General features: G+C 41.5%; 1 protein-coding gene and 1 long non-coding RNA gene across 7 annotated transcripts in view; one reads left to right on the top strand and one right to left on the bottom strand.

Annotated features, from left to right (window-relative positions):
- The window catches only part of RASGEF1B (RasGEF domain family member 1B), a 701629-nt gene that overhangs the window by 317124 nt on the left and 367071 nt on the right, over positions 1-17434 (bottom strand). For 4 of the 6 annotated variants that reach the window (XM_070263619.1, XM_070263617.1, XM_070263618.1 and 1 more), the window contains one exon: positions 16483-16536. The exons of 1 other annotated variant lie outside the window; for it this stretch is intronic. In XM_070263619.1, coding sequence (XP_070119720.1) covers positions 16483-16536 — 54 coding nt within the window. Of the gene's footprint in view, positions 1-16405; positions 16425-16482; positions 16537-17434 lie in introns of those variants that run through there. One more of the 6 variants, XM_070263622.1, reaches the window with a different exon arrangement.
- On the top strand, positions 1477-4075 carry LOC138923628 (uncharacterized). The gene is made up of 3 exons (XR_011437515.1): positions 1477-1645; positions 2163-2400; positions 2856-4075. It is a non-coding gene; the product is annotated as an uncharacterized lncRNA (long non-coding RNA).

The following is a 17434-nucleotide window of genomic DNA, read 5'->3' as shown; positions in this document are numbered from 1 at the left end:
ACAAGAGAACCAGTATCCTTCCTCCCCAAAGGGGTATCTGAACAAAGGGACAGCTGATCTGTAAACAGCATTCTTATCGAAGTTCTAGAATCACTGTTCAGTGAGGAGAGTGACTCCCAGGCTGTCAGTGATAACATCGAGAGTAAGCACAGAGAGCTGGCAGTCCTTCAGGGCTGAGGGAAGACATACCAGTCCAAGAGGTAGATGATGGCCCTTGAGGAGGTGCAGCTCAATCGAAAGCCCAAGAGAGAGGACCAGGGAGCCAACGCCCCGCATGGAACCCTAAGCAGACTCTGCCTTCCCTTTCCCCGAATAGAGGGGAGCACATATGGATTTGAAGCAGTTTATGCCAACAAGAGGCTCTGGTCAAAAAGATTCCTCATCCAGTTTTGTGAAGAACATTGGAAAATGAGGCAAAATCTATGATAAATGGTGCAGAGCTTACAAACTCACAGAGCTTTAGAGTAATTTATCCCTTAGAGACTATGAAAACAAGTGATACACCACTTTGGAAAAGATTAGAAGTCACTACTAAAGCTAAAGACAGACACGTATGCCCTAAGACCCAGAAATTCTTCTTCTGTGTTATGCCAACAGTGTTTGTGGCCACCAACAACATGTGTACACAAAGAATCATAGTAGTGTTATTCATGATGGACTAAAACTGGAAGCAACTCAAAAGTGCACCAACAGTGGAATGGATTAATAAATTGTGGTAGGGTCTTGTAATGGAATCCTAAACAGTATTGGAAAGAAAAAGAACCACTGCTAATAGCACAGATGATCCTCACAGACAAAACGCTGGACGAAAGAAGCCAGAAACAAAAGAGTAAATACTGTATGATCCCATTTCTATAAACTGCAAAAACAGGCAAACTAATCTATGGTGATAGAGGTCTGAAAAGTGGTTAGAGGGCATGAAGGAGCCGATTAGGGTGCTGGAAAAGGTCTATATCTCAGTATGGATGGTGAGCACGTGGGAAGATACAAAATGTCTTGCGCTGGTATACTTAAAATACATGCATTTTCTATATTAAAGTTATACTTCAATAAAAAGAAAAAAGCAGGAGGATATAAATTTTTAAAAAATAAAACAATCATGGGCATGTCTATTAGCACATGGAACTGTGCAAATAAGAAAAAGCAAACTAAGGTTTTGAGCGAGTTGCAGAGCCTGGGACTAACAGGGACTGTGACTGTTCAATGAGCAGGTACTAGGCTAAGAAAGCAGCTCCTCACCCAAGGAGGGTATATTCTGAATGCCATCTTCACACGTGACAAGGAGGATGACAGTAAAAAGAAACACTCTCACAGGCAGAGCCAGACACCCGGGAAATTATCTCCTGGAAACAGAAGTGAGGCCAACCCAAGGCTAAGTGGCCTGCACGGATGTCAGGGTTGCACAACCAGCAGCTGCCGTGAGAGTCTAAATTTCCCCTTTCTGATGGGAGGAGTCAATGTGGTTATCTCGTCTCTGTCCACCAGTGTCTGTTCCATGTGTCTGCGGTAGATAATTTGCCATGGTTGGGGCTGGGTGGGGAGATCTGTCTCTAGGTCAAGAGAAGCTACATCCAAAACTGATACCGAGACCCATGAGATCCAGGGCTTGGAATTTGATGGCATCCCTGGACGGTAACTCCATGAGGTGAGTACTATTATTATCTCCATTTTAAAAACAAAGAAATGGAGGCACAGAGAGGTTAGTAACTTGGTGTGCATCACAGAGCTAATGAGTGCTGGAGGTAGCATTTTATTTGGGCAGATTGGCTCCAGAGTCATTTAGTAGTTACATAGAAACTGGAAATTAGGGGCTGGCCCAGTGGCATGGCAGTTAGTTTGCACATTCCCCTTTGCTGGCCTGGGTTTCACTGGTTCAGATCCCAGGTGTGGACATGGCACCGCTTGGCAAGCCATGCTGTGGCAGGCATCCCACATATAAAGTAGAGGAAGATGGGCACGGATGTTAGCTCAGGGCCAGTCTTCTTCAGCATAAAGAGGAGGATTGGCAGCAGATGTTAGCTTAGGGTTAATCTTCCTCAAAAAAAAACAAAAACACCCAAAAAACCCTGGAAATTATATCACTCAATGCTATAAATATTCTACATATTACATAGCCTATGTTTACCAGTAAATCCATAATAACTCCTTTTCATGTGTAAAAGTACTTTATCAGGTTCTTCAGAAGCTTAAAAGATTTTTAGAAATACTTCAGAGAGCTAAGAGGAGCATTGAAGAAACAGTCACAGAAAGCATATCCCCCACCAAGATTAAGAATGGCCCAGGGCCAAAACCAAAGGAAGGAAGCCAGACGCCCTGGGTGGATCGGGACTGGAAGCCACACAGTCAGCGTCCTCATTACAGTCCTATGACTTCTACTTCAGCACATCTCTGCAGGGGAAGGTGAGCACAGCTCTGATTTCCAGCACGTCTCTATCCTTTCTAAGTAAACTGAAACAAGTCTTCCAAAAGACATCCCTTATAGCAACATGAGCAGAAGGTTCTACAGGGAAGCACAATGAAGGCATGCAAAACATTTGCAAACCTGCGGGATGCTTTCTCTGAGACACCTGGCTATGCTGCTTTTGACAAGCGAGTCCCAAATCACCTTAAGAGATAACAGGGGTATGGCACTCAAAACGCCAGATCACCTTGATGACATTAGAGAGCCTCAAGACCTCTGCCTACTTGAATAACCTTGGGATTTCCAGAGGTATTGCAAGATGGCAAGCTCTGATGCAGCCAGAAGTGCAACGTTTCGTTTGATACCTTCTGCTTGCTCTAGATGCTGACTTTTGTGGCTCTCCAAACTGAAATGGAAAACAGTACTTTCCTTTTCATCTTTATCCCACCTCTAGGACCGCTTGAGAGGAAAGACTTTGCCAGGAACCTCTCTCTAAGGAACACCAAATGGAAACAGATCCCATACCAGGAGGACACTGCACCTGTCTTTCCCGTGGAGACAGGTGGACCCATGCAGCAGGCTTCTGGGAGAGGAGCGAGTCACTGGCAGCGGCCTTCTGCAGTTCCGTGCACAGGCAACCACGTTCAGGTGCTTTTGTGGCAAGCTGCCAGCTCAAGCCTCTAATTAATTAAAGGGCTCTTCTTGCCAGGGATATTGGCCATTTTGACATCTCAGTTGGAGACTGGAGCTCCTGAAGGTTCAGCTTTGGAAGGGCAGCTCTGCTTTTATTACGTTTGATCTCCCCAGTGGGAAAAGCCAAGTGCCCAGAGTTGCAATAATCATTGTTAAGTGTGAGTTTCCTTTGCCAAAAAACAACACACTCTTTTCTTTAACCTTCCCTTGGGGAAAACTCCCACTGCATCATTTACTGGGTTCTCTGCTTATCCTTGCAATTCCACACCAGCGGCACCATCTTTTTTTCAACATATGTAGGCAGTTCCACAAGCCTGCACAGTCTGTGGTTTTAAAGATCATTAAATCGAGGCTCCGTCCCAGGGCAGGACAGAGTGCATGATCTCCTGTGACAATAGTTAAAGCTCTAGCAACATCGGAGAGTCATCCCCCTCATTCCCATGGGGCAGGCAAGTCTCTGAGAAGACCATCTCCAGCCCCTGACCAAGAACATACATACATAGTCCCGGCCACCAAGCAGGGAACACAGAGGTACGTTTAGACTTGCTGTGGTAAGAGTTTAGAATGGGAGGGGTAGACTGAGTTAGTGGCTCTCCCTGGGAGGGTTATTCACAACCTCTTCTCTGCTGTGAAAACATTTTGTTTCTACAGTTATTATAGAACTTACCCTGTTATGATTTATCCAAGTACAGCACTGTTTCCTCCCCTGCTAAACTATGACCTCATTTGTGATGGGGATTCATTTGTCTTTTATCCTCCAAACAATCATGGGAGACCTTCAACACATATTAAATAGTTAATTAATTGGGTCTAGGTGAATCCAAACCACCCTCTCAGCTGGAGCCTACAGAAGATGAGAACAAATTTGGCTCGTCTGTGGGGAGCAGGATAGGCAGATGGAAGCAGCTTAAAACTCAGACTTTGTGACCTGATATATTAGGTCAAGGAAGGAAGGAGCAGAGAAAGCTAAATAGAGAAATGAAAAAGAGAAAGAAGAAGAAAGAAAAAGAAAACAATTATGGAAAGTTATTGAGATTCATAGGCTGGAAATTATAGCTGCAAAAATAATCAGTGCTAGATTCTATCTACAAAAAAAAGACAAATATAAGCTCTTTCCTCAACACAATGACGTTTTGATGGTCAAAGTCTCAGTATTAGTGAAATGCTAGAAAGCTAAATCTTCTTTGTTAATCCTAGAAACAAATGTGTAAGCAACTACCATCTCCATAGATACAAGCAGGCTTCAGGTGTCAGGCTAAATTTACCTAATCTGATACTTACCTCTGCTTGAGCTGAGTAGAAGCATAAAACTTAAACTATCAAAAACTGTTTGCACGAGAATTTGGTAACAGGTTCAGAGCTTGTCCAGAGGAAAAGGCAGAACTAAAGAATGCCTGGAAGCTTCAAACTTCAAGAAATGTCACAAAATCTACCCCTAACTCTCCAGACTTCTATAATGAAACGACTCACTTAAGATTGCTTCTGTGACTTCAGGATGTGGCCCTGTGCACCCGGACTTGTGAATTCTGAAAGCTCCGGCAAGACCCAGAGTCAGCAACAAAAATGGGGGTGGGTAGTGTATCCGACTCAGTAGTCTCTCCCTTTACAAAAGAAGGAGTTGTACTAGAAATGACCCCTGGTCACTTCCAGCTCTAAAACTCTACGGTCATTACTTCCTATGACTGAAGATAGTGGTAGTAATGATAGCACTAGTAATTCACTTACCTTTTTTTTTTTTTTGCTGAGAAAGATTTGCCCTGAGCTAAGATCTGTTGACAATATTCCTCTCTCTCTCCCTATGTTTTTCTCCCCAATGCCCCAGTACATAGTTGTATTCTAGTTCTAAGTCCTTCTAGTTCTTCTATGTGAACCACTGCCACAGCATGGCTACTGACAGATGAGTGGTGTGGTTCTGCGCACAGGAACCAAACCTGGGCCACCGAAGGGGAGCATGCCGAACTTTAACCACTAGGCCGTCAGGGCCAGCTCGTTAACATGTATTTTTTGAGGAGCTACTCTGTTCAAGTCTCAGTTCATATCAGTGAATAAAACAGATCAGAAAAATCCCTGCCATCTTGGAATTTATTCTATTGGCAGGAGAAAGAGATAAACAATACACAAAATAAATACACAGTATCTTAGAATGTGAAATGAAAAAATAGGTGGCTTGGAGGTTCGTGGGGCAGGAGCAGGTTGCAATTTTAAATAGGGTGGTCACCGAGACGGTGCTGATAAGGTGATAGAGTTGTATCACTGTGGAATACAACTCTGCCTCCCTCCCTCCAGCTCCTCCTCACTCCCCCAGCAAAGAATGAGCTCTAAGCACTCATTTGCAGTGTTTGGGATAAAGACAGGTGGTTCTGGATTCCATACACTCTCCTTTCAGCTGTTATTGCCCAGTTTTGGTTTTTATTGTTGCATTTTCCAGTCCCACTCTCTGAGAGGCAGTATGGTGCAGGGTTAAGATCACAGGCTCTGGACTGTTCCAATTTCTGGAACTGGAGTCTCTGCTCCATCACCCATGAGCACTACAACTTGGCCCAAGTTATTAGCCTCTCTGTGCCTCACTTTTCTCTGTGTAAAATGAGACAAATAATGGTATCAACCTGTAGAACGGTCGTAAGGACTGAAGAGGTGGATGAAGTAAAATCCTTAGGGCAGTGTCTGAGGGCTGTTCAGGACCTCACAATGCAGCCGCCACATTGGCTTCCTAAGTGAGGCCCTGCCCTCACCACACCACAGCTGTCTCATTAAGTAGTTGGCTTGAGCTCCAACTGCAGGAGATTACAGCAATCATCAAAGTGTAGAATTAAAATAATAAAGAAAAACAACCAACATGGACAGAGAGAAAGGGGAGGGATTATTTGGTCTGTACAGATCACTTATGAAAACAAAGGAAAAGCACAGAGCTAAACCACTAAATCAGAGGTTGCAATTAGCTCAATTGTAGAGCGAGTCAGTCCCATTCTGAGTAACAATAGCAAGAGTGATCACTCTTAATTGAGGTAAATGAAGTATTCTGACTACTCCACTTTTATAAAAAGAGTTGTAAGCCACTAAAGAGATCCAAATTACATGAGCTCTTCTCCATTCTTCTTATTGATTCATCTTTTAATTTTTTCCTGCTTCTTTTCACATCTAGTACATTTTGCTGTAGACTAAGAAAACAAGATAACCGTGTCTACGAAAGCTCCTCTTTCAGAACAGATTATGTGAATGAAATGTGTGTGTAAGCATGCACAAGCACACAAGCCTCTGTTTAAATAACCAAAGTCCAGCGTTGATTATGTAAGATTCTGGAAAATCTGAAAGGAAAATGGGTAACAAAGGAAGGAAAAAAATTGCCATTGTGCCCTTGAGCCTCAGTAATACAGCAGCTAAGAAGAAAATTCTCTAGAATCACAAGGGAAACTCACAACTTACAGCCAAAAGCTCAAGGTAATATCTTTACTACTTCAAAAAAACCTAGTGAAATCAAGCTAGCAATTATACAGTTAAATGGAGTACAGTTTGTGGCATTTACCCACACACAAAAAAAATGCAAAAGTATATTTTAGTGTGATTCTTGAATGCCCTTTTGCATGTGTAATTTGCAAGATTAGTCATCACTTCTTTATTTCTGCTACCTCACTAAACTATTTTGACAGTTGGAATTGCTGTGACAAAAATCTGTATTTTATTGTAGCTCAAAATAGTTTTTTTTTCCCAGGTGTATGGGGGGGCTGCTAATTATTACTGTTTCAAATATATCCCAAAATATGTATTACATGGGCACTTATGCATGAACCACAGACTGCGAAGGTCATATTCTTGAAACTTGTTTTTCATGCAGATGCAGCTGGGATAATTACAGCTCGAAGGGGATTAGAGCAACATATTTCATGACATTTGCCCTTAACTACCTTCCTTCCTATTAGCAACGTTACTGCTGCAGACAATGACTATGTTATACAATCTATGGATCTAAACGTGCTGTTTATTCTGAAGTGACAGTGACAATTATAGCAGCTGCTGAGAGAGAATAATGGGTGCTCTGGCATTGGCAGTGGCGTAGTTAGCAGGAAGGCCCAATTCACAAAAATGCCCATACCCCAAAAGTCAGGAAGTAATGCTACTGACAGGATTCTGTTGCACATTTTAAAAATTTATATCATTAAACTGTAAAATTAAGACTACTACGTTTAACTCACTGTAAATTATATTGGAAGTAAAAAATGATTATAATGTATTCCTTGATTCTTGCTTAGGGTAAGGGATACAAAAAAACAGGAAATACATTTCTTCCAGTCAACAGACTATTTTCCACAACCTATTTAAGTCCTGTAAACTGCGACTACTTGGTTTCACCTTGGGTGTATGCATCCTTCCCTTTGAAAATTTGAAGATCTTAAGGCTGAGAAAAAAACAATTCCTAGGCCATGGATATAACACGTTGACACTATGAATCATCAATATTCACTCTATTCAGTTATCTCTAATGGCTGCTACACTGAAAGCAAGGAAGTCCACATTTCCATAGCACTTTGTGCTCACCAACCCAAACCCTCCATCCATTGAAATGCCTCCTTTCAATGAAGAGAAAAGCCACAAGCCCACTCCACCCACAGTATTGGCCTTACCTGGCCCATTCCACAATAATGAAGGACACTCCCCCAACAAACGATAAGGCCCATGGTCAAAAAGGGCCCATCTTAACATTTAGAAAAGGCAATGGATATATATTTATTTGAGAGACATGGATATTTTACCTTTTATTATGTATCCCTAAGCAGGTAATAAGGTACTTTTACCCACCTATGAATGTTCTAGGTGCTGGCATAAGAAGGCACACAAAGAGTAGACTCTTCTCCTTCCTTTCTTTTCCACCTCAAACCTTCTTCCTGGAGGCTTTTGGAGGAATAATACTTTGCCAACCTAATGAATTAATAAGCATTATTAAATGTCTATGTGCTCAAAATTGTGCCAGGTGCTGGAGATACAGAAAAGTATATTCATTGTCCTATTAGGAAGGTTTTAGGTTTCCTTTACCAAGAACTATTTGCTTCTGCAGAGCTGGAAACCATAATAATATTGAACTTGAGTGCATTCTGATTATTAAGAATTAGAATTACTAAGAATTGAGACCCACATGAGGGTATTTCTCCAGTGCAACTACAGTTTATGTGTTTTCCACATGGTGATGTTAGCCCAAGTCTACTGACGTACTTTCCTTGATACTGTAGCTCTTTTAGAACAAAAAGATACAGTGAGACTCAAAGAACCAAGGCTCAGATTATTCTCTGCAAGCATAGGGGTGGAATAATATGAACATCTCATACTGAGACACTGCCCTAAGAATTTTACATCATCCACCTCTTCAATCCTTACAACTGTTCTATAGGTTGATACTATTATTTGTCTCATTTTACACATGAGACAAGTGAGGCACAGAGAGACTAGCAACTTGGGCCAAGTTGTAGCACTTGTGGGTGGTAGAGCTGGGACTCCGGTTCCAGAAATTGGTCTCCAGAGCCTGTGCTCTTAACCCTGCACCATACTGCCTCTCAGAGAGTGGGACTGGAAAAATGCAGAACAAAACTGGGCAATAAGAGCTGAAAGGAGAGTGTATGGAATCCAGAACCACCTATCTTTATCCCAAACACTGCAAATGAGCGCTTAAAGCTCATTCTTTACTGGGGGAGTGAGAGGAAGAGATGGGGGGCGGGGAGAAGGAAGGGCTGTAGGGCTTCCCCTCTGTTCAAAGAGATACAACATTTCTTCCCATAAATTAGTGGCCTGTGTTGGCACACATGAAAAAAGGATAGAACTTTGCAAATATATATATATCATCCTTTATCCTTTATACAGCAAGTCAGCAAAAACAGCACTCTGTCAAAAATGAATTTTCATAGCTTCCCAAAAATCTATTTAAAAAGTAAACAGCATTTACATTTACTTGAAATAATACCCTTCACTGTGACTGCTCCAGAACATGGGATTCTGTCTGTCTGCAGGGGAACTGAGGAATTTCCTCGATGCTCACAGGGTTGAGTTGGTCTCTGTGCCCTTTCTCGGGGCATGGGAAGAAGCCACTGTGACCTAGCAGCATGGAAATTCTGCCAAGAGGCTAAGAGTCATGGGAATCTGCCCAGCTGGCTTTGTGGACGTTAATGAACGCCGTCTAGACATTAAGTTTTGGTCTTTTAAAAAGGAAGCCAAATACAACACAGTTTCAAAAGGCCAAGGAACCAACTATGAGTAAATATCTCAATCACTGATATTACTATCTTGCACTGTTTGCCCAGAGACCTTTTCATCACCACTGATGAAAACGTTGAAGCTTCCAATAACCCATTGCCTTCTATATTCTTAATCACATCTTCCTGAAGGAATATTACCTTGAAAATGTGCTTAAAGCATCAACCACGTCCAGTAAAAATAAAAATGTCAGGGGCCAGCCCAGTGGTGTAGTGGTTAAGTTAGCACACTCCACTTCAGCGGCTTGGGGTTTGCAGGATCGAATCCTGGGCGTGGACCTAGCACAGCTTGTCAGCCATGCTGTGGTGGCATCCCACATGAAATAGAGGGAGATTCACACAGATGTTAGCTCAGTGACAATCTTCCTCAAGCAAAAAGAGGAAGATTGGCAACAGATGTTAGCTCAGGGCCAATCTTCCTCACAAAAAATAAAAAAATAAAATAAAATAAAAACATCATCCAATGGGCTAAGAGATGACATGGGCACATTCTCTGCACACTCACGGATCATTGGCAACATTTTGGAGGAGCCCAAGTTAAAACCAAGGGCTGGATGGAATAGATAGCATAGTCAACACAGCCACAAATAATCCCACAAATTACTGCCACCAATAGATGGATTTCCTTTACGTTCCCACATACTCTAAAACCAATACTTCTGACGTGATAGGGGGAAATTTCCTAAATATACTATTTTCTTAAAGTTGTCATTTATATAGGTCAAGATATCAGAAGTCCAGGGAGAGAGACACACAGAGAGAGAAACAGAGCCCCACACACATACATACAAAGAAGGTACAATAAACCATCAAAATGGTGGCTGAATTTTTAAAATAAACTCTCCAACCTGAGGAACCTACGTCTATGACTACAGACAGGGATTCTGGCTGGGATCCTAGGTTACTATATGTAGATGGAAGTCACAGCAGGATAAAACAGGGCATTTTGACATCAAACTGGAAAGCCACTGTTTTTCATTTCCAAGTAATTTGTGAAACAGAAATCTCTAAACTTTAACCCATCGCTGGGGTTCATCTTATCCCTGACCCTCACTCCATCCATCACCCTCACCTGTCCATCAGCCTTAGCCTATCTCTGACCTGTGCCCCAGGGGTGGGAGTCAGGGTCAGAGCAAAGATCCTCGGAGAAGGGGGTGAGTGTTGAAGTATGTTTTGCATATTACTTCAAATTAAAATGCTGGAAGTTCAACAGTGCTGTGTCAGAATGTCCCTACACAAAAACTGCTGGGTTAACACATCTGGGTCCAAATATCTTGCAGTGAGAGATGGAAAAGTATCAAGACACAAAATACAAATATCAGTGAGCATAAAACAGGTGGCAAGAGACATCATAGAGCATGCTGGAGGATCATTCTCTGCTGCTCATTCAGCCAATACACAACCCCATGCGTCAACTTTGTGGGGCGGAGAGGTTACGGAGGGAGAAATTAGAAGATGTGAATTAGGCCTAGCCTATAAGAGTCTGCCTTGAGTTTAAATGCGCCCTAGAGTAAGTCATTTCCTCTATAACATGTTAACAATAACAACTGCCTTGCAAGAGAAGGTGCTCAATAAATAATCACGAATGAATGAATGAGTTCATGTATATCCCCTAAATGTTTTAGGTTTTCCAAATTAAGGAGTGAACTGATCATTGGCTGAAAATAAGAACAAGGGTTCTTATAACTCTATAAGGTGGGGTTTAGGAAGTAGGCCTTGGGGGATTTGCTATCTTTGGCTAAACTAAACACTTCACTCCTCCCCTCCCCCAGCTATTCATGAACACCTTATTTTAGTGCAGAAACTATCTTCATAAATAAACCCTAAATATATTCTTTTCTCAACTCTATAAAATGGAAAAAACCCTGTTCTTTAGAGTAAAATGGTCCCAGAATGACATTACGCTAATGGACAATATCATGCATGAGGCAATTCTATTCATTAAATAAACCTTTATTGAGGTCTTACTACCTGTGGGGTATTGTTGTCTTATTCCTACAGAATCAGTCATTGTTCCTCCCCTCCAAGAGCTGCTACTTTAGGGGGAAGCTGGACCCATAAATAAGTATTTAGAATCTAATCACAGAAGGAGGGAGCAAAACACTAAAAGCAATACTTCTGGTCTCAGACTGCCTGGAGTCACAGCCTGGCTCCAGCACCTACTACTGGCAAGTTCTTTAATGTCTCTAGGCCTCAAATTCTTTACCTGTCAATGGTAGTAATGATATTACCTACCTCAGAGGTCTGTATAAAAATCAAATGAGATAATCCATGGAAAGCACTTCTCACAGAGCTGAGAAGATGGCAAGCATTTGACAAGTTGTGTGACTGTTGTTAGGTGTTACACTTGGAGTAAGTAGAAAATGTTATGAACCCAGGAGGTAAAACCGCTCATCTTTCCTGGAGAAACCAAGAAAATCTGTGAGAAAGACATGACAGTGTGAGGGGTCTCTCCATGGAAGAGTAAGTTTTCCGAGCCAACAAGAGGCAGGAGGAGAGCATTCTAGGAAGACTCCAGCAACTAGCAGAATACTAGGAGAGAAGGCTGGAGGTAGTGGGAATGACTTCTCAAGTTATGCAGAAGAGTTTGGGGTCTCTTTTGAATAAAACGGAAATCCCTTATATGTTTAAAATAAAGGTTTGACACAAACAGATATGTTGTAGTTTGTTTTCTGGAAAGTCACTCTAGTCGTGTTTTAGAAAATGGAGTGGCGAAGGGAAAGCTTGGTATAAGGAAAGAGCAAGGAGGGAGTTGTTACCACCCTCCAGAGAGATAAGGAGGAATGGAAAGAGATGATAGAGAGATTCTAGGGGCATTTCAAAATGGAATTTATAGGATTTGATAGCTAGTGGGATGCGGGAAATGAAGGAATGGGAGGAATCAAGGGTGACACTGAGGTTTCTGGCTCAGAAAGGTGAAGCCGTTAACTGAGGTGATGAATAGAAGAGAAGAAAGTTCAGGATGGGAGAGAATATGCGGACAGGTTTGTTTACATTTAGACCTGGTCTGTGGGACACCAAGGTGGAAAAGACCGCTACGTAGTCAACAACACAGATCTAGGGTTCAGAGGAGATTTCACTATTTGAGACACAGATTTGAGAGTGATTTTCTTAAAATAGACCCCATTTGAACAAGCAAAATTACCCAGAGATTGATGATGATGTGAATGGTACTATCTATGTAAAATATTGTGGGGGAATATCTATAGGTTAAATAAATACTGTGGAAATAATACAGTTATGCAGACTCAAAGCTGGCTGAACAATCCCACCTCTCCACCAAGATTTTTTTTTAAAGTAGGTGAATTGACCAGAGTCATCTAATGGCATGGCCCCATTTGGCTCCCTGCTTCCATAACTCTTACCCACATGGGTTCTATCCTTTCTTCCTTCCCTCCTATTATAGAGCAAGATGTGTCCCTCCACCCACCAAAGGTTAATTCTGCGCTCTGGCATCCAGTCTTCAATCTTCTTAAGGATCTCACTCAAGGGATTGTCCCCTCTCTTTCCTTGGATCCTTATCCTTTGCCTTTCTGTTGTCTTCTTTCTAACAGCATTTAAACTCACTCACTCAAATCTACCCCATCCTAAGGACCCTTGGTCAACCCTATATTCCCCCTCTAACTACTCATCTCTTTCCTTGCTTTTGCAACAAATTCCTTCATCACTCAATCCTAAACCCATTGCAATCTGGCTTCTGTACCCATCACTTAGCTCTCACTAAAATCAACAATGACCTACAGTATGATAAACCAATGGATGCTTTTCAGTACTTATTTTACTTAACCTCTCAGCAGCAGTTTTGATACTAATGACTACCTCATTTTTAATGACTCAACTTTTTTATTGATTTGATTTCAGTGACATCACATTCTTCTGATTTCTTCCAACCTTTATGGCTCTATCTTCTCACTTTCCTTCACATGTCTACAGTCTTCTCCCAGTCCTTATATACCAATACTCCTCAAGGTTCTTGTAAACACTCCACCTTCACTCTACACACCCTCCCTGGGCGATCTCCTCCATTCCCACTCTTTTAATCATTCTCTATATGCATATTCCTCCCATATTCATATCCCCAGCCCAGAATGCTTTCCTCAATTACAAATCTACATGCCTACATGCCTGCTGGTCATCCTTACTAGGAGATCTTACAGACACCACAAACTTGACATGTACCAATCTGAACTCAACTTTCTTCCCAACCATGTTCCTGTCTCAGAAAATAGCATGCTATTCTGCCAGTTCCCCACGTCAGAAATTAGGGAATCACCATTAGCTACTTCCTCTCCTGTATTCCAAACAATTATCATATCCTGTTGATTTTATCACCCAAATATCTCTTGATCCCCACCACTATTATTCTGATCCTGGCCACTACCATCTTTGGCCTAAATTATAGCCTTACACCTAGATTTCTTATCTGAAATCTTGCTTCTTCTGTCCCAGCACCTAAGTGATCTTAAAATAAAAATCATATCACATCACATACACCTACTCTCCCAAGTTCAAAGTCCTTTGAAAATTTCTTGTCACCCTTACAATAAATCTAAACTCTTAATATGGTTTTACAAGGCCCAACATGATTAGGCTTCCTTTTGTCTCACTGTTCACCATTCTCTATTTCAAGTTGTAATTCCAGACATTCTGGACATTTTATAGTTCTCTACCTCTCACTTCCAGACTTTCACACTTTCTATCTTTCTGCCTCCACTTACCTTCACATGGCCAAGTCCCATTCATTCTTTGGGTATCTGTGTGAAGGTCACTTCTTCAGGGAAGTTTCCCTGACCTACTAAATTAGGTTATGTTCCCTTCATATATGATCTTGCAACCTCCCAACTTAAAAAAAAATCATATAACCCATCACAATTGTGCTAACACAATTGTACTAACAATACATCATCCATCACAATTTTACTTGTTTGATGACTACCTATAAATTCTATGAGGGTAAAGATCATACGTGACTTGTTCACCATGATATTCCAGTTCATGTCACATAGGAGGTGCTCAGGGAACACTTGTTAACTGACTGGGTGGATGAATGGGTGGATGAAAATGAAGTCATAGAGGCTGACTGTGCTACTCTAATTTGTGTGTGACATAAAACTTGGAGAGGTAGTAAATAAGTAAACAGAACTGGGTTTATAAATTATCTCGATTGACCAAAAGTTCAAAAGTTAATAAAAATAAATATAATGGCCTACATTCATACCCCAAAATCATTTACATAAGTATAAAAGAGAGTCATGTTTTAGCAGCTCATGTGAAAATGTCTTAACAGCATGTGCAAGGACTTCAAACTTCACATGGCCAATAGAAGGACATGGCTTATAAGCAGAAATTGATGCCATCTTACACTGTATTAGTAGATATGAGTGCCACACACAAGAAAGCCTACAGCTTGTCCTTTCATCATAGCCTATGTCTTATGTTATGCCTGGCATACACCATGTATGTAAAAAGTCCCATAATGCTTTTGCAAAATGGACCACATCTGGAGAATATTACATGATCCTTGACATTGGTAACAAAGATTATGCAAAAAAAAAAAAGAGGATAATCTGGTCTATAAGCAATCCTAATAATAACTAATATAGCACTTACTATGTGTTGGGCACTGTTCTAAGCACTTTATGTCTATTAACTCATCTACCATATGAGGTAGGTACAATTATTATCCTCATTCCACAGATGATAACAGTGAGGCACAGATTGCTCATGTAACCAATCCAAGGTCACATAAGTAGTAAGTGACATAGCCAGGTTTTGAAACCAGAAGGCCAGCTCCCAGTGGTCCATGCTGTTGGAAATCAATCCTATCAATGTCCTACTAGAAATAAAGAAGGAAAATCATTAGTCGGGGGTGTGGTGGAAAGAAGATTCAGAAGAAAGCATATTAACTGGCTTCATACTTAAGAAACTAGGCAGAAATCTAAAGGAGGCAGATACTGGCTCAGTAAAGTGAAGAACTCTCTAATACTCTGAATTGTCTCACTAGCGAACAGTCAGGCTCATTGGGTTCCCTGTCAATAGAATTTTCAGGTAGATGCTAGAGGTCCATCTATATGTGATATCAATGGCAGTCCCCCTCTAGGAAAAACATGAGACTAGAGAACCCCTAAAGTCCCTTCACTCTCCAAGATCCATAATTTTAAGAATACTACAGGGACCTTACTCTCAGGGACCTGAGACCAAGAAAAACACAGCAGAACTCAATCAAAACAGAGATTTAACAGGCAATAAAAAACACTATTAAGATAAAGAAATGGATGGCATTCAGAATTCTGAACAGTGGGCCCTCACATCACCTTTAAAGATGCATATCCCTGCTACCTATTTCCATATCAAGCAAAATCAGAAACAAAAACAGCATAGCAAACAATGTCATGGTACAGAATCCTAAGAAATGCCAAGTTACTAACATACGAGGCACAGGTCAACTCTTTATGCACCTGGTTTTCCGTATCAATAGATAGTGTCAAGAATTTATTTGAGTTGTTCACACTGTGAAATCACTTCTTTCCCCTCAAGAAGGAGAAGATCTAGTTAAACCTGAGATTAAAGAGGCGGATAAAAGTGCCTCCTGGACTGCGAAGGCCAGGAATTGGACACGCTGCTACTGCTAGAGCAGGCAGTCTTCAGACGTGACCCGTAACAGGGACGTCTTCCATCAGATGCTAGCGAGGCTAATCCTTTTGCAAAGCATGACAGCTTCCCAAACTTGACTGTGGTGAATCCAAACCAGATTTTCATGCTATATGATCAGCTTTCAAAAACACAAAATCATTTTTATACTGTACTGGGCTTAGGTTTATTAGATTTAAATTTGCAAACAAAGATATAGACACCTGCAATGCAGCTTGCCCTGGACTCCCTTGATGCTCATCTTGCAGAATAAAACGTCAGATAATAGCAAGATAGAAATATACAGAACCAGAGGCTCCTCAAAACAAAATACTGCCAAATGATAATGAAGTTTTCCACATCCTTAAAGAGAACCATTCAAATTTCCATCTCTGAAGAAAGAGGGCTACAATATGTCATCAGAACATTCTCATTGATACCATACCTTTTCAATGAGTGTCATCACCTCTGAAGTCTTTTAGTACTCTGACAGCGGGTTGGAAGTCTTGGAGGCTGACTTACCTTTTTGCAGTCAGATAAGGACTTCTCACTGGCCAGTGCGCTGAAAATGGAGGTCTGCAAAACAGGAAGGTGGGAGACGCACTAGAACCATCAGAGTGTAATGATATTGACCCTGCCCTGTCATTTCCAATCTACGGTGGGCACCGCTTCCTATGACCCCATTGATTTCTCTGGATTTTAAAAAGTGTCTGTCCTTCACTGCTCCCACCACCACCCTATTCAAGTTGGAACATTCGTTATGGACCAATGAGGCTCCAGTGAGGTAAGGACACTTATTTATCTTCCTTTCACAAACAAGGTAACTACAGCACGATTAGGTTGAAAATTTCACAATTAGGTTAATTGCCAAAGATCACATACCTGGGAAAATAGTTAGGTCAGGAACCAAAGCCAAGCAGTCTGATGCTAGAACCCACCTTCTCAACCACACATGGTTTATCTTAAAGAGATATGTGCAAAATGTCAAATGCCAAAATCTTTCAAATGACACCTGTTATGAGCCTGAGTGATGAAGTGGAGCTTCTCCCCATTTAAGAGAAGGGCTTGCCATCTCATCTCCACTTTCTTTAGCACACTCCTTCTCCCTGTGATTGACTTTTTTCATATTTGTGTCTATATTTGCTTGGCCTCAGGAACCACTAAAAAGGCACTCAAGAATGCAAGACCAGCTGGGATTTACATGAAAGTTTGTTCCTCTTGGACTATCTTACGAAGAGTTCAATGGAGCCACGGTTAGCCACATAAATGGTATCGAAACTTTTTTCAGTAAACCTTTCTACTTTTTCTTTAACTATAAAACTAATAATGAGTTGGGGCTGGCCCCGTGGCCGAGTGGTTGAGTTCTCGCGCTCCGCTGCAGGCGGCCCAGTGTTTCGTTAGTTCGAATCCTGGGCGCGGACATGGCACTGCTCATCAGACCACGCTGAGGCAGCGTCCCACATGCCACAACTAG

Source organism: Equus caballus, chromosome 3 (genome assembly GCF_041296265.1).
Source record: "Equus caballus isolate H_3958 breed thoroughbred chromosome 3, TB-T2T, whole genome shotgun sequence".
Taxonomy (NCBI): Eukaryota; Metazoa; Chordata; class Mammalia; order Perissodactyla; family Equidae; genus Equus; species Equus caballus.
Note: the sequence above shows the minus strand (reverse complement) of the source record. Positions and strands in the feature narration are given on the sequence as shown.